Source organism: Macaca fascicularis, chromosome 1 (genome assembly GCF_037993035.2).
Source record: "Macaca fascicularis isolate 582-1 chromosome 1, T2T-MFA8v1.1".
NCBI lineage: Eukaryota > Metazoa > Chordata > Mammalia > Primates > Cercopithecidae > Macaca > Macaca fascicularis.
The window spans coordinates 221,808,609-221,826,688 of NC_088375.1; the positions used below are offsets into that span (position 1 = coordinate 221,808,609).

Consider the following 18,080-nt stretch of genomic DNA (forward strand, 5'->3'; position numbering starts at 1 on the left):
GGGTTGGCTGTAGACTACATAAAAGATGGCGCAGGACAGAAGGAAGGAGGATGCTCAGACACTATTCCTCCATCTTCAGTTTCTGAGATGGAGAAGAAAAGACACACAAACCCCCCCAGGGTGGTTGCAGGCTTGCTGTGTAATTAGCAGGGTTGCTTTTTGCAGGACAGAAGCCTGCTAATTAGCGAGATGTGAAGACATCATTTCAATTTTCACATGATGCTGGAAATGGGTTAAGGGTCAGCTTTTTGAAACCTGGAAGCACTAAAAAAGAGAGTAGGTGAAGGTTTTCCTGAGAGTTGAACGAAGCCAGAGGCACGCCGTGGCTGAAGGCAGTTGAGCTTCATGTCAACATGGCGGCCTTGCATCTCTCTGGCTATTCTCACTGGGAAAAGGGCACCTTGTTAATCAAAGGATAAGAGTAAGCTTCCACAGCCAAATGGCTGAGTTCAAATCCTGGCTTCATCACTGTGAAGCTGTATTGCTAAAGTCAAGCTATGCAAATGCTCTCAGTTTTCTCATTCATGAAATGGGCATAATAACAGTACTTAACCTCATAAGATTGTTGTGAGTAAAAACGTGTGTAGCGATTAGAACAAGATCTGCACATAGTAAGTGCAACATGACCATTAGTTACTACTACTTTATTTTTCTCTCCTCTTCCAGATCAGAAACAAAAGATCTGAGCTCTTTATGCATTCTAATACCATTCATTCTCTTATTACTGAGGTTTGTAAAATCATGGGCATCATTTGAATTTGAACATAGCTTGTATTGTGTATCAGTCAGGATGATTATGCTTGGTAACAAACAGTCTTCAGCAGCTCTGTACCACATAAGCTATTTCTTTGGTTCATGTCCAAGGAGGGCTGGTAATGGGGATGGGGAGGGGTGCTCTGTTCAAAATATTTATTCAGAGACCTTAACCATCAGGGGCTTCATCTCAACACATGCTGTGTTTCTCACTTAAGCTAATGCTAAATTATCCTATGTTCACTAAGCTACCCCTGGCTACATTGTGTTCCCCAAATGCTGAGCTCTTTCCTAACATTTTTTTTTTTTTTTTTTTGACACAGAGTCTCACTGTGTTGTCTGGGCTAGAGTGCAGTGTCATGATCATAGCCTCAGTCTTCCAGGCTCAAATGATCCTCCTGCCTCAGCCTCCTGAGTAGCTTGAACTACAGGTGTGTACCACCACACCTGGCTAAATTTTAAATTTTTTGTGGATACAGGGTCTTGCTGTGTTGCCCAGGCTGGTCTCGAACTCCTGAGCTTAAGTGAGTCTCTCATCTTGGCCTCCCAAAGTGCTGGGATTGTACACATGAGCCACCACACCCGGCCTCTTTCCCAGCTTCTTGTCTCTGCCTAGAGTGTTCTTCTCATGGCTGGTTCATCTCATCCTTTCAACCTTAACTGAAATAATACCTCCTGGCCATCCCTTCTAAAGACAATTATTTGTCCCAGACTTTCTTTATCATTCTACCCTGCTGTTTCATCCTACACATTTTACATATGTCTTGAACTATTCATTTATTGTCTAAAATGTAAGCTGCATAAAGGCTTTGTTTTGTTTCCTGCTGTATCCCCAGGGCCTAGTACATGGCAAATACTCAAAAACATCGGTGGCATAAATGAATGTCTATCTTGTTGAACTAGAATTTACACTCTCTGAGGGGTAGAGGACTTAGTTGCCTTGTATATCACCAACCCCTTGGCCCAGGAAAAGTACAAGTTCAAGCCTGGGCAACATGGTGAAACCCCATCTTCAATACTTCCTTTTTTTTTGAGATGGAGTCTCACTCTGTCACCCAGGCCGGAGTGCAGTGGCGCGATCTCGGCTCACTGCAACCTCCGCCTCCCGGGTTCAAGTGATTCTCGTCCCTCAGCCTCCTGAGTAGCTGGAATTACAGCCACACACCACCATGCCTGGCTAATTTTTGTATTTTTTAGTAGAAACAGGGTTTCACCACGTTGGCCAGGCTGGTCCCGAACTCCTGACCTTAAGTGATCCATCCACCTCGGCCTCCCAAAGTGCTGAGATTACAGGCATGAGCCTCCACACCCAGCCAGTACATCTTATTAAATGAATAAATGAGCATATGGAGAGCCACCTCTCATGGTGCCCAGTTTCTCACCTCTCAGGCAGGTCTCCCTTTTGATTCATATGAGTAGATGAAGGGTACAGAATCCACCTGTCTGTCATTCTCAAAGCTGCCTTCTACCGCACGTGGTGGCCGGTGGGATTCCCTAAAAGCGGTAGTTTAGTGATAAGGGAACCGTCCTCGGGAGGTGTCTCTAAAATGTTATAAGCCCATTATGCTAGGACACCACCAGCTGACTGGCAGCTTCTGTCACTGTCATGTGATGGCAGCCATGGCAAGAAAGCATCACTTTCCTGTGTCCGCATCACCTGCATCCCTGGCGCTTCTCTTCTTGGCTTTCTTCTCCTTTCTCTTCCTTTTGGAGACATAGTGGCTACAGGCCAGGTCTCTGGAGACAGATTGCTTGACTTGTAATCCAGGCTCAGCCACTTACTAGCTGTACAGCTTTGGGCAAGTTACATTCCCACTCTGAGCCTGTTCCCCTGTCTGTAAAATGGGGATGATAATGGAACATACCCCCATGGAGTGGTTGGAAGGATTAAATGAATCGATATAGCCAGGTGCTTAGAGCAGCGCCTGGCCTGTGGTAAGGTCTACGTAGCATGTATATGTTAGTAATTATAAAGTTCTTGCTTAGCACATACTCACTTGTGGTCTTTTTCTAGGCTGGAGGGTTTGAAACATCTTCATAAATTAGTCAAACACTCTTCAAGTGAACTTGGGAAGACAATCCTAACATGCAACACACAGTTTTGAAGGGCTCCTCTGAGGCCAGGTGCGGTGGCTCACACCTGTCATTCCAGCACTTTGGGAGGCCGAGGTGGGCAGATCACTTCAGGCCAGGAGTTTGAGACCAGCCTGGCCAACATGGTGAAACTTCATCTCTACTAACAATACAAAAATTAGCTGGGTGTGGTGGCGCACACCTGTGATCCCAGCTACTCGGGAGGCTGAGGCACAAGAATCACTTGAACCCAGGAGGTGGAGGTTGTGGTGGGCCCTGATCGTGCCACTGCACTCCAGCCTGGGCAACAGAGCGAGACTCTGTCTCAAAAATAAGTAAGTACATAAATTAAGAAAAAAAAAAGGGGCTTCTCTGGTCCTAGTGGAAGTGAGTGTCCTAGAAGTTCCCAAATCCCTTCCCATCCTCCTCTTGACAACTAGAAAATAATGCTTCTTGAAGTGGGCCTCAGGATTCACACAGCATCAGAAACACCTGGTTATTAAAAATGCTTATTAAACATACAGAGTTTGGGGCCCCACCCCAGACCTACTGAATCAGATTCCCCATGGGTGGTGCCTCGGAACCTGCATTTTAACAGTCTTTAGGTGACTCCTAAGCACATGGAACCTTCCTCCAAGCTTCCAAGTACCAAGTACTATTTGAAGGCCACCTTCAGATACATCCTTATGTTCTCCACCCCTGTCAAGGGAAAATCCTTTCGGGGTTGTGGGGTTCCCACAATGCCATGCTAACTCCCCTTTCACTTCCACTCAGAGGACAGTGAAAAGGAGGACAGTATCTAACTTGGAAAATGGCACTACCAAGTGGTGGGTCCATCCGCTAATTGGCACTGACCCATCCCACTGTATCTGCCCCAACCTCCACTCCCTGCTACTAGCCGGGTCTGGATTAGGGTCTACAGAGGTCCTAAACCTGAAACAGATAATGGTGCCCTTCCATCCCCGCACTGAGTAATTCAAAATCAAAAGAGTACTAAACCTGGCTGGGCGCGGTGGCTCAGGCCTGTAATTCCAGCACTTTCGGAGGCCGAGGTGGGTGGATCACCTGAGGTCAGGAGTTCAAGACCAGCCTGGCCAACATGGTGAAACGCTGTCTTTACTAAAAATACTGAAATTAGGTGTGGTGGTGCACGCCTGTAATCCCAGCTACTCGGGAGGCTGAGGCAGGAGAATCACTTGAACCCAGGAGGTGGAGGTTGAGGTGAGCCGAGATCATGCCATTGCACTCCGGCCTGGGCGACAGAGACTCCATCTCATAAAAACAAAACAAAGCAAAACAAAACAAAACAGAAAGAGGCCGGGCGCGGTGGCTCACACCTGTAATCCCAGAACTTTGGGAGGCCAAGGCGGGCAGATCACAAGGTCAGGAGATTGAGACCATCCTGGCGAATACGGTAAAACTCTGTCTCTACGAAAAATACCAAAAATTAGCCGGTCGTGCCGGCAGGTGCCTGTAGTCCCAGCTACTCGGGAGGCTGAGACGGGAGAATGGCGTGAACCTGGGAGGCAGAGCTTGCAGTGAGGCGAGATCGCGCCACCGCACTCCAGCCTGGGCGACAGAGCCAGACTCCGTCTCAAAAAAAAAAAAAAAAAAAAAAAAAAAACCCTGAAAATAGGTCAGTGAAGACCAGCACGTTCCAGTTTTTCCCACGGTGATCACTCTAAGGCTTTTTTTTTTATAGTTTAAATTCCATTTAAATTAGTCTTTTCCCCCCCTTTATTTTTGGGAGGATGCTTGCATATTGCTAGCTTTGTAAGCACCGGCCTTGTCAACTTTTAGGCAACCTTGAGCTGCAGTCTAAACCCCTCTCTCCTCTGCCTGCCTTTTCTCAGGCCTTGATGAAATCCAGTGCTCCCTGCCCATGGAGAGCAGGAGGATATCCCTGCGCGAGCTGTCGGAGGCCAGCTTCAGCGAGTGTAGGTTCAGCCTGTCGCTCACAGACCTCTTCATCATCATCTTCTCCGGCGTGGCTGTGTCCATCGCGGCCATCATCTCCAGCTTCTTCCTGGCCACTGTGGTGCAGTGCTTCCAGAGGTGTGCACCCAACAAAGATGCGGAGGATGAAGACGAGGACGAGGATGAGTGAGCCACCTCCTCCCTCCCGCTCCTTACTCTCCAGCACCGAACCAGAAGCTCTCTCCAAGAAGAGAGGGAAATGCTGCAAATGGAAAAGCACTGGCCACTGTCCATGAACGGAACAGAGCCTGTTCCGTGTCTTGGCCCCTGGGTACACCTGCTGGGACCACCAATCTCAGAGTTTAGAATCAACAGAGCAGAGAAGCCCAGGAAGGATGGAGGGAATTATTCCTGGAGCATAACCTGCCTCTCAGATTGAGGTGTGTGTTGGGGGAGAGGATGACCCAGTCGGGCTTCATAGCTGATGACTAAAAGCCTCCCCCAGGAGATATGAAGACTGGTAGCTTTTCAATGGCAAAGACGATTTTGCGCCACTCTTCTTCTGACCTGTACTGGGAGATCATGAAGCATCTGCCTTCCTTCAAATTCAAATGATTCAAATTCGGGTCATTCACCACAAGAGCGAGAACTTTGATCTTTATATAATAGGCCTCAGCAACCTTGGGATGTTATACTGAGAACTAATAAACTCGTGTGCAATAGACACAATGTTTATTTCCCCCCAAATTTTATATGTTGAAACCTAATCCCCAATGTGATGGTATTTGGAGGTGGGGCTTTGGGGAGGTGATTAGGTTTAGATGATGTCATGAGGATGGGGCCCAAATGATGGGATTAGTGCCCTCATGAAAGGTGGCCCCAGAGAACTCCTTCACCCCTCCAACACTTGAGGATGCAGCAAGAAATCAGCCGCCCATGAACCGAGAAGCAGGCCCTCACCAGAACCCAACCATGCTGGCACCCAGATCTCAGACTTCCAGCTTCCAGAACTGGGAGAAATAAATAAATATCTGTTGTTTGTAAGCCACTCAATCTCTGGTATTCTGTTATAGTGACTGAAATGGACCCATGAAGAAGCTAAGAACTGGCCAGAGGGTGTCTGTTGTTAATTTTGGTAAGCTTGTTGGGAAAACTTTGAGTTGACATAACTCAAACCCTGATCTTTATCCTAAGCAGTAGCGACTTGTAGAGGAAGAATTAGTTGCTTTGTACCGTTGTGATGGTCTCTCTGCTCAGCATCATTTTTCCTTCTGAAGTACAGACAGGTTGTTCTCCATCACCCGCTTCCTGAGTCCCTTCCCAGCTACTCTCTATGTTGGCACAGTTCTGGACTCATCATCTCCAGATCTTTGGGTAAACTTACCTGGAGGCCAGTATTCCACGCAGCATGTTGCATTGGATCAACCAAATGGTTAAAAAAACAAACAAAACAAAACAAAACACTGGGACTTAGCCTCTGAAAAACTCCCATCAGTGGCCCTTAGGGTGTATGTGACGTTGCTTTGGTGCCCAGGCTATGACAGGCAGTGTTTTCCAGGATGTGGAATGCAGCACTTTGGTTCAGAGACAATACGAAACAAACAAGTCTTACGCCCCAGTGCGCTAATACAAGATAGCTTGTGTTAGCAGCATTGGATGAGGCTGGGGGCTAAGACTTGGATGAGGGGCTCACACCAACTCTCGAGATATTTTTGAGAATCATTTCTCCATTGTTTCCTATCATATGTTCCTGTTTCTTTCCTCCATTGCTCCCTTCCACCTTTGCCCTCATAAATAGCTATTGAGTGCTTGCTAAGTGCCAGGTACTGGTGCAGGCACTGTGGCTATGCATTGGATAGGAAACACAGGTTCCCTGCTCTCTTGTGCTTTACATTCTTATGGGTAGAACACACACACACACACACAAAAAACCAGGGAAACAAAACTACCATTGCAGGTAAAGTATCATGAAGGAAATAAACGAGGTCCGTTGACAGAGAGTCACTGGGAGAAGACACTCCAGCGGAGGCAGTGGGGTGTGTTAGGGTTCTCCAGAGAAACAGAACCAACAGCAGACAGACAAAGAGATTTATTGTAAGGAATTGGCTCAGGAGATGATGGAGGCTGAGAAGTCCATGATCTGCAGTTGCTGAGCTGGAGACAGGAGAGCTGATGGTGTAGTCCCAGGCCAAGGGAAGGAGAAGACTCAGCTCAGCAGTCAGGTAGAAAAACAGTGGATTCTTCCTTCCTCCACCTTTTTGTTGTATTCAGGCCCTTATTGGATTAGATGAGATCTGCTTTACTCAGACCACCTGTTCAAATGTTAATCCCATCCAAAAACACACAGACACACTTGGAAATAGTTTAACCAAATATCCGGGCACCCCATGGCCCAGTCAGGTTGACACAAAATTAACCATCACATCGTAGAAGGCCTATGATTGGGTGGCTTTTGGGCTGAGTCCTGCTTCCCCCTTCTCCCGCCTCCTAACCTCCTCCCTTCTTGCCTACTCTCCCACTCTCTTTCTCCACTCTTCTCCCCTTCGGCCTAGAGGAGACTCTGGGTCACCCCTCTGCTCCCCAGCATTGCAGTCTCCAGTGGAAGAGACCCCTGACTCAGGAGGGCTACCTTCTCACAGAGACCCTGGGCCAGCGGAGAAGTGAGTGGCATCTTCCAGAACTCCATGGTAACCTCAGCTCCTGTGAGAGCCCCATCTATGGTCTGTGACCCTCGGTGCACATACTGCTCCCCCTGGGAGTTTTAGATGCAAGACACACAATCTAAAGTCAGCACCTCCCCAGCCTGGCCACAGATTCAGCTGAGATCTACGTGGGGTTGGAATTGCTGCCGTGGCCTGCTCCCTACCCCAGGAGCACCACTACTGAGACTCAAAGGCCTGAACCCAACTGGGTTTTGGCCCCCGCCAAGGTCATAATATGTACCTCCAAGAGTCCTGGGGACGTGGTACCCTAAGCTGGGGAAATAGCACTAGACCCTTGTTCTAGTAGGTTCTAGTGAATGAATTCCCATGTAATGAGTCTGCTTTATTCCTTCTGTCTGCCTCAGGTGATTCATGCTGGTCAGCAGGTTCAGCTGTTTCCTTAGAATGCACGAACCCTGCGTGGCACAGGGGCCAGGGTTCCTTCACAGAATAAACGAGTGAGCAGGGGAGGGGCAGTCATTTCTGCTGGCTGTACCAAAGAATTTTGGAGTGAACGTGATTCTTGGGAAGAAGAGAAGCTTTAAAAGATGTCCAGTTAAAACGGTCCTTTACTGCCTGCATATAACATTTTTATAAAACATTGAGAATACGGGGGACCTGGGAGTGGGGAGGATGTGCAGTCAGGCCCAAGAAAATAAACTGACCAGGAGCCACAGCTCAACTGGGGAAATGCCTTTTGAGACGTGACACTGCACAAACAATAGGCAATGATTTAGAGCTCTCTGACTCACCATTGGGCCTCAAGTTATTGCCGTTATTAACAGCGACAAGGCTACACACCAGTTTAGGGTTTCCCACATCTCCAAAGGTGTCATTTGGGTCTCCGCTCAAACATCACTTCCTCAGTGTCAGCCTTATTACACCACCCTGTATTATTTTCTGCACAGCTCATACCGCGATCTGATCTATGTGTGTGTGCACGTGTTTATTGTTTTCCTTCCTGGACTAGAACTTGAACTCCCCAAGGGCAGACTTGGGCAGCTCATGTGCCCAGCATTTAGAACCATGCCCAGCATGGTCGGGTGTGGTGGCTCATGCCTGTAATCTCAGCACTTCGGGAGGCTGAGGTGGGCGGATCATGAGGTCAGGAGATTGAGACCATCCTGGCCAACATGGTGAAACCCCATCTCTAGGAAAAATACAAAAATTAGCTGGGTGTGGTGGCTCATGCCTGTAATCCCAGCTACTCAGGAGGCTGAGGCAGGAGAATTGCTTGAACCCAGGAGGCGGAGGTTGCAGTGAGCCGAGATCGTGCCACTGCACTCCAGCCTGGGTGACAGAGCGAGACTCTGTCTCAAAAAAAAAAAAAAAAAAAAAAAAAAGAACCATACCCGGCACATAGCAGTGGGACAGCCAGCATAGGTATTGGTTGAAAGAGCAAGCAAATGGTTTGCCACACTAGCTACCCCACAAACCTGAGGTCTATGTACACATCCTTACAACTCCAGGTAAGAACCACTATCATCCCAGTTTTGTAGATAAGGAAACTGAGGCTCAGAGAAAGTAGGTAGATTACAGGAAGCAACTGAGCCCAAAAAGACTTGTGGCTATTGGACTCCAAAGCCTGTGCTCTTGGTTCTGCTCATAGTTCATGTGTATTAGAGGCATTCTCTGTATGAGATGCTGGACCAAGCCTTTATGCAGATTTCCTCCTATAAACCACTCAGATTGTATGAGGCAGGTACCATTACTACCTAGTCTTTACGATTCCATCATTTCCATTTTGCCATTGAGAGAGCTGGTTTGGGTCTGGGAGTAACTTGCCGGGGGGATGCAGTCTGTCACTGACAGAGTGGGATTTGGCCACAGGTGCTCTGACCCCTGCATGCACTGCCTCTCTTAGCCACCTGCATTCCCTTCTTAGGTCAGCAGGTGCAGGCCTGGCAAGAGCAGCGTGGAGGGACATGTTTCTTGAGGCTGCATGCTGAGCTTCTGGAAAAGCAGCCTGCAGTTGCCATATGCACCCAAGATGACTTTATTCCAAGCCTCAAATCCAACATCTCAGATCCCCCCAGTGAAGAGTCAAAACCACCAAAATGTCTTACTGTCTTGCTCTCAAGACCTTATGACTAGAGGATTCCAACATCACAATCAAATTCATCAGTAATGAATGCTATGATGACAGCGGATACCACTAGTACAGCCCTTGGACCTGGGCAAGAGGGGCGCTATCTTGGGTCCAGTGCTTTAGGGGGCCCTGCTCCAGTCCTCCTCCAGGCTTTAGGGGGCCTGGCTCCAGTCCTCCTCCAGGCTTTAGGGGGCCCTGCTCCAGTCCTCCAACTGTGCTCTTCCCTAGGGAGGAAGGAATCCATGGCCACCCACACATGTCCCTTTCTAGAACATTTTCTGGGTACTTGGGGCCCCCGATTTCTGGCAAAAACGATTGCAAGCTTAGATGTGGGCATCTTCCCAGCATCCCTGCTTTAGAGCAGGCTGAGTGGTCACACAAGATGGTGGCGGGGAATGTGAATAGAGGTTGGATGTGAGGGTGGGATGTCCACACAGGTGTGCATAGACCCCTAAGGTGCAGGATGGAGCTGGGGGTGGGAAGAGAAAGGGAGCAGGTTCCAATCAGCTTGGCTGTCCCCACAATGCCATATTCTGCAGCAGATTTCCAATAATATAAAAATTTACCATCTAAACCTAGTCTTCAAAGTCATTAAGAAGTTACTTATGTTGGCCGGGCATGATGGCTCATGCCTGTAATCCCAGCACTTTGAGAGGCCGAGGTGGGCGAATCACCTGAGATCAGGAGTTTGAGACCAGCTTGACCAACATGGAGAAACCCCATCTCTACTAAAAATACAAAATTTGCTGGGCGTGGTGGTGCATGCCTATAATCCTAGCTACTTGGGAGGCTAAGGCAAGAGAATCACTTGAACCTGGGAGGCAGAGGTTGCTGTGAGCCAAGATCGCACCATTGAACACCAGGCTAGGCAACAAGAGTGAAAAAAAAAAAAAAAAAAAAAAAAAAAAAAGGTACTTTTGTCAAGGTAACTGGATAGAACATTTTTTAAAAATTTATTTTTATTTTTTGAGACAGAGTCTCACTCTGTCACCCAGGCAGGAGTGCAGTGGCTCACTCCTTGGCTCACTGCAAGCTCTGCCTCCCAGGTTCACACCATTCTCCTGCCTCAGCCTTCAGAGTAGCTGGGACTACAGGTGCCCACCACCACGCCCGGCTAATTTTTTTGTATTTTTAGTAGAGACGGGGTTTCACTGTGTTAGCCAGGATGGTCTCGATCTGCTGACCTCGTGATCCGCCCACCTCGGCCTCCCAAAAGTGCTGGGATTACAGGCGTGAGCCACCGCGCCTGGCCAGAACATTTTTTTTGCAGTTTATGTGTATTTGTGACTTGTAAATATTTAGATATCAGCATCTGGAGGGCATTTGCACTCTTGTCCTGGCTTCACAGATGTTCCAGGTGACTCTGGGTACCACAGCAGGGACCAAGGGGGTGGCCACACGCCCTGGCTCTGGCCCCAGGATGCAGTAACACTTCAACCTTGCAATGCTGGTCCAAACTAGGCTTTATCCTGGAAGAGGGACTAAGAAATGCATGTGCGCAGACTGCTTTCCCTGGTGACAGACAAGGGTTTGCATGGAACATCCATGCTGCTGTTGCCGCTGCCTCCTTTCACCCTCCCTCTCCTCCCCAGTGTCCCTACAGGCTCAGATGCTCAAAGTGACAGGCACCAATCTTAGGTGCAGTCACTGGCTGGGGGCAGGTGGTTTTCCAACTCTGTTACATTTAACTGGACCCAGAGCACATCCAGGCTCTGAGTCTCATTAATATCCTGCTACCGCTCAGAGCCAGCCACCAGCCCTGTGCCTTGGCCATAAACTTCTTTTTAGTGGCCTCTAGCGGCCTTGAGTGTTAAGTAATTTATTATTTGCAAAGTGGTCTATTCAAACACCTCTATGGTGAAACCTTCCCAAAGCAAACCTCTGTGGGTTTCATTTGCCCGCAATCCACAAGGTATCTTTTTGTTCTTTAAGTCCCCAGACCAATAAACACACATGCAAACTTTACATTGTTTTTCATGGAAAAGATTTTTTTTTTTTTAATAAAAAGGAGCAGTGTTCTCTACTGTTTGCAAATGCAATCTATTTTTTTTTTATAAACATAACTTTCCAGGGTGCAAATGAGTTATTATATTTTGGCTGGAAAAAAAATACAAGGTACTTTTAGGGTAAAACTTTATACCCACATTCAGGACCAGTAGTCATGAACTCATTTGCTCTCTGTAGTTCCACTGGAACCCAAGCTGGGAGTTGGTTTTCCGAGAATCATTCTCTCAGAGTTTGACACTCAGCACAGAGCTCTCATCCCTGTCTGAGTCTCTGATTGTGAATAACCACAGCAGGAAGCAATCGCCTGTTAACTGGTCTCCTACAGAGCCCTTCAGTGGAGCGTCCCCTCTATCCTCACAGCCGAGTGGCCTTGGACATGCTATGGATTCTCTTAGGGCCACAGGTCCTCCTCTGGTAAACAGTCACACTGATTGCTTGGCAGTCAGTGAGAGCACAATGAGGTAATGAGAGGGACTTCCCTGCAAACGTGGGTTCCCTTCTCTCCTCCAGAATCCTGGTGGTGCCTCCTTGAGGATTCATAGGTGGATGGAAGAGGATGCAGTGGTAAGAGGACCCTAGCCTCAGAGCCCAATTCCCAGCATCAGATAACAGAACGGAGAGCCAGCAGCCTGAAGACCTTAGTTCTCATTTATACTGTTTCATAATTAGTCCCCAGGCCCCCCTGCTGTTGGCTTAATGACCCAGCTGCACTTCAGTGCTTGAGAATCTGCATAAATGTCAGAGGCGGCTTTTACACATGTGACCCACACGCCCCAGAGTCCACTCACCTGGGCATACAAAGGAGGCCATATGAATGTCCAAATTATGCTGTCCTGGTCATTCAACCACCTGAACGCAAGATTTCACCCCAGTGAAAGCACACCTTCCCACGCTCCACGCTCCACGCTCCAGCCCGTGGGCACTAAGGACTTCTGGGGATGGGGAAGCTTTCTTGGGCTTGAAGCCAAGCCTCACTCGTGTGCAGGGTACCTGCTGAGAGCTCACCCTTACCCTGGGGCAGTATGGCCTCCACCGGCCCTCTTGGGGTCCCCTTCCTGAAACTGTCCACCCTGCCCAGGTATTTATTTATTTATTTATTTTTGAGGCGGAGTCTTGCTCTGTTGCCCAGCCTGCAGTGCAATGGTACAATCTCGGCTCACTACAACCTCTGCCTCCCGGGTTCAAGCGATTCTCCTGCCTCAGCCTCCCCAGTAGCTGGGATTACAGGCATGCGCCATCACACCTGCCTCATTTTTATATTTTTAGTAGAGACGGGGTTTCACCATGTGGGCCAGGCTGTTCCCAAACTCTTGACCTCAGGTGATCCACCTGCCTTGGCCTCCCAAAGTGCTGGGATTACAAGCGTGAGCCACAGCACCTGGCCCCTGCCCAGGTGTTTAATCCCAAACTGCCAATCCCTGGAGGTGCCCTCATAGAATGAGCTTCCTTTTGGTTCGTACTCACCCCACAGGACCACAGTGTTTCTCCTGGAAACAGGGACAGTGTCCCCTCCGCGAGGTCAGCCCTACTCCCTAGGCCAACCTCAGGGCCAGATTTCCTCCTATCACCCCAGTTTCCCCATCGCTCCAGTCTCTTCTCTGGACATCAAAACCTCCCTTTCATCAGCCTCCTCCACTCAGGTTAATCAATGTAAGAAATGAGGTTCCCCGGGGCAGGGAAGATCCTGAAGCCACAGCAGCCGGCCAGCTTCCTAACTCCAGAGCAGGCTCAGGTGGGACAGTGCATGGCTGTGAGCCTGCACCTCTGCTCCTTCCTGATCGTCAGGGAGGCCGCAGGGTTCTTTCTGCTGGTGACCAGAAAGCCGTGCACTCCACACATCCTTAGGAGCTGCTGCCTGAAACGGCGAGGAACGCAGGGACTGGGGCACCACGGGACATGTCCCCTCCTCCCCATGGAATCCTCTGTCCCCAGAGATGCCCTAGACTGTGAGCTCCATGAGGTCAGGACTAATGGATGTCACTCCTCAGTAAATACCAAGCCTTGATGCAGGCTTGGCAGACAGGAACCCTCGATTAGAGCATGAACTGAGGAACACGGACGCAGCTCCTAACCTGCAGAGGGCCATACCGTGTGGCGTGCCTTAAGGAAGTAAGTCCAAGGTGGGTTGAGGAGGCATGGCAGAGTCCAAGCTGGGGCCCAAGCTAGAGTTGATTGCAGTTGATCTTTTCAGAAACCCACAACGATTGAAGTGGTTCTAATAGAATATTTGGAAGTAGTGTTACCCAAGTATTAGAATAGCAGAGTAACAAAATATTCAAGTCGAATATCAGAGTATTCACATTCCACTTGAGTATTCAGGGGGCAGCTGAGCTGGGCCCGCTGCCCACCCAGCCGGCCCTTAGGTTCTGTAGTGCTGTCATGAGAGGTCCCAGACTTTGCCAGCCTGCCCTGTCCCTGTCCCCATCACTCATGTCCTTCAGCCGTGTCCTCCTTCGGTTTCTGACCCAGGCCTAGTTTGCTCCAGCCAGAGGGTCCTGGTACCTGGACATCCCCTTGCATGGGATGCTTTCCCCAGAGATCTTTGCTCCTTCTAGGCCTCCAGGTCACTGTCTTGGCTTGGAGAGGCCTTCCCTGCCCGTCCCTGCCAAAGAAACCCTCACTTGTTGCCACTCTCTGTAATGGTTAATTTTAGGTGTCAACTTGGCTGGATGAAGGGCTACCCTGGTAGCTGGTCAAGCATTACTTCTGGGCGGGCCTGTGGGTGTTTCCAGAGAGACTGGCATTCGAGTGAGTGGGCTGAGTAAGGAAGACCAGCCCTCGGCCAGGGTGGGCAGCCACCATCCGATCGATTGAGGGCTGGGACGTAACAAAAAGCCAGAGAAAAGGCAAATTCACTCCTCCCTCTGGCTTCTGAAGCTAAGATGCTTTTTTTTTTTTTAATCTTGCTCTGTCGCCCAGGCTAGAGTGCAGTGGCGCAATCTCAGCTCACTGCAAGCTCCGCCTCCTGGGTTCACACCATTCTCCTGCCTCAGCCTCCCAAGGAGCTGGGACTACTTGGACTACTGGGACTAGGCGCCCATCACCACGCCCTGCTAATTTTTTGTATTTTTTATTAGAGACAGGATTTCACCGTGTTAGCCAGGATGGTCTCGATCTCCTGACCTCACGATCTGCCTGCCTCGGCCTCCCAAAGTGCTGGGATTACAGGTGTGAGCCACCGCGCCCGGCCGCTAGGATGCCTTCTTATCCTACTCTTAGATATCAGAACTCCAGGTCTCTGGCCTTTGGACTCCAGGACTTGCACCAGTGACCCTCAGGTTCTCAGGCCTTTGAACCTGGACTGAGCCACAGTATCAGCTTGCCTGGCTCTCCAGCCTGCAAACAGTCTACTGTGGGACTCTTCAGTCTCTTTACTCCCATGAGCCAATTCTCCTAAAAATCTCTCTCTCTCTCTATCTATCCATCCATCCGTCAGTCATCTATCATTTATCTATCATCATTCTATCATCTATTATCTGTCCATCCATCTATCCATCATCTGTTATCTATCATCTGTCTATTGTCTATCACCTATTGTCTGTCTATCTATCTATCTATCTATCTATCTATCTATCTATCTATCTATCATCTAACATCATCACCATCATCTATTTACCTATCCGATTGGTTCTGTTTCTCTGGAGAACCCTAATACACCCTCTAATGCATTGTCACCCCTGTTTGTCTTTACAGCATTCACGACTGTGTGGGCTTCGTGGGTTTTGATTGCTTGCTTGTATACTGTTTTCCCTTGCTAGATTATAAACCTCAAGAGCAAAGCCCATGCCTGTCTTGCTTACTCTGTATGCCCAGAGCCTAGACCTGCCTTGAACTTGGCAGGAGCCTGATTAATATTTGTGAAGTGGATGGTGAGTGCGTGGATGAATGGATGGATGGGTAGGTGACTGACCTGTGGATGGGTGGGTGGGTGGATGAGTGGGTGGGTAGATAGATGGGTGAATGGGTAGATGGGTAGGTCATAAATGTCCTATCCTTTCCAAAGATGTGAAAGCCACACATAATGTGTAAGAAATATGACCAAGGAAGGATTTACAAGACTCACACTGAGCTCATTAAAGAAAAATTCCTCTTCTTCATCTTCCCTGGGGCACAGTTCTGAACCCAGGGCTGTAGCAACAGCAGGAGCCATTTGTGGTGTTTCCTTTCTTAGCAGTTGCCTATTCCTGTTGTACCTCGGGCTGCTGGTTATAGACGCAAACCCCAGACTTCACAGCCTGCCTTTCCTGTGAGAGGCTGGGGGAATAAGCCCCTCAGTTGGATCACCATGTCTGGTCAGGCTGCCCTCTCCTTTCTGAGCCCTCCCGCCTCCTTGGAACTGCCAGCCTTGGCATCGGTGGCTGGGTACTGAGTGATTTCCATTTGTGACCATCTGACCTCTAATTACTTCTGTTAATTACTTGGACAGGCTTTCTGTGCCAAAAGGGCTTAAAACCCAGGGACAGCGGGAAGCGGATGTCCTTCATCTGTCCTTGTCCGCCACCTGTCCCTGGAGGAAGGAGGCGGTACACGGTGCAGGTTATTCAATTTCCCAACGATCTGTTCTCTCTCAGATTCTGAGCCATGACTGAGGTCCGTCTGTCATTCTGATAGGTTCCCTTGAAGAGCTTATTCTTTGACTAATCCTGAATCTTCTGGTGACTGATTGCCTGATGGGGGAAACAAGTGTGAGAGCAGGAGAAGGAGGGAGGGGGGATGCGCCTTGTCATCTGTGCCCTGTGGAATTAACCACTTCTGTTGTTTTGGGGTCCCCTCTCTGGTTCTTACATCCAAGGAAAGGCCAGCGTGGAGCAACCCAGCCCACGGTACAGAAGTTCAAGCGTGGCATAAAAACCTACAGCCTCCACTACCAGGCACAGTGGCTCACGCCTGTAATCCCAGCATTTTGGGGGACGGAGGCTGGCAGATCACTTGAGGTCAGGCGTTCGAGACCAGCCTGGCCAACGTGGCAAAACCCTGTCTCTACTAAAAATACAAAAATTAGCTGGGTGTGGTGGCTCACGCCTGCAATCCCAGCTACTCAGGAGGCTGAGGCAGGAGAATTGCTTAAACCCAGGAGGCAGAGGCTACAGTGAGCTGCAATCATGCCACTCGGGAGGTTGCGACAGGAGAATTGCTTGAACCCAGGAGACGGAGATTGCAGTGAGCCAAGATTGCCCCGCTGTACTCCAGCCTGGGCGACACAGCGAGACTCTCTCAAAAAACAAAACAAAACAAAACAAACACCCACAGCTCCCACTGCCCCTCAAACCATCACCTGATGCCCGTGGTACCTGTCCCTAGCCCTCCAGTGCTTCAAGGGAGGGTGTAACAGGCACCCATGTTATTTGAGTCTTCACTTTCCCCCCATTTCCCCTATTTGTCCTGGCTAAATCCTCCTTATCCTAGATGCTTCTGACTTGAGACTCATTCATTCATTCATTCATTTGTGATTTATTAAGTATTAACCCATGCAAGGGACTGGTCACAGAGCAGCAAACAGGACACACAGTTTCTAACCACAAGCATCTTTCTATCAGAGAAGACAAATAAACAAGCGCTCGCAACAAATGTAATGAGTTTTGATAGGAAACATGGGCTGCTTGGGGAGCCTAGAACTGGGACCATCTCAGGGTCAGGGATCAGGAAAAGGCTTCCTGGCAAGAACTGCAGAACTCTCAGCACGTAACTCTATCCAAACACCTGCACTCAGAGACAGCTGAACTCCAGCATGACGCCAGCACCTCCTTGAGATGCCTGCCTAGGAAAGCCCAGGGCTGCCAGTCCAGCAACTGACATAGGACCTGGTCTCCCTTTCTTAGAGCATTTACTGAAAGGGGCTAATGATAAACTCTTTTTTTTTTGTCCCTTTGAGATGCATTTGTATCTCCTGCAACTCAGAAGTGTCTTTCTCCAGGACTTAACAGCCACTTCTTGAAATGTAATCAGGAAGGATGGCACCTCTAATTCCCAGACCCTGTAGGAATTAGAATCCTGACTTTAGTCATTGCCAGCCTGAAGACACTGGCCTCGTCACATTCACATCGACCAACCTTTTGTGATTTTTCACTTCTAGGCTCTACTAAGCCCATCTTTCCAAACTCCCTCACTCTGCCTTCGGAACACCCAGTCCCCTCCGCACAAATCAGGATGGAGCTCAGCCCTTTCGGCCACTGTTTGGATATCATCTATTTTCACTGCTTTAACTCACACCTGGCTTTGTTTCTCTTTGGTGCTGTGGGAGGGGCATTCTTTCTGAAGCTGGAAAGCTGGGCAGCAGTTAGTCCGGCTTCGTGGGTGAGTGTGAGGCACAGAGGCAGGGCAGGCAAGAATATTCCAAATAGAGAATAAGGGAGAAGTCAAAAGAGACTTGGACAAGCTGGAGTCAGAAAGGGGAGGAGGTCTTTGGTCCACCCTATCGGCGCAAAGCCGTCCTAGCTCTTTTTATCCCCAGTGACCGCCTCTCACCGAGGTGTCAGGAGCCTTTGGCCTCACTGGAGCTGCTCCCAACCCATCCAGCCTCCTTCCCTCTTCCTGATCAG

General features: G+C 49.1%; 1 protein-coding gene across 2 annotated transcripts in view; it reads left to right on the forward strand.

Annotated features, from left to right (window-relative positions):
* Positions 1 to 18,080, forward strand: part of LRRC38 (leucine rich repeat containing 38) — a 112,584-nt gene that overhangs the window by 36,652 nt on the left and 57,852 nt on the right. The window contains exon 2 of one of the 2 annotated variants that reach the window (XM_005545225.5): positions 4,680 to 5,791. The exons of the other annotated variant lie outside the window; for it this stretch is intronic. Coding sequence (XP_005545282.2) covers positions 4,680 to 4,933 — 254 coding nt within the window. The 3' untranslated portion in view covers positions 4,934 to 5,791. Of the gene's footprint in view, positions 1 to 4,679; positions 5,792 to 18,080 lie in introns of those variants that run through there. 2 annotated transcript variants of the gene reach the window in all.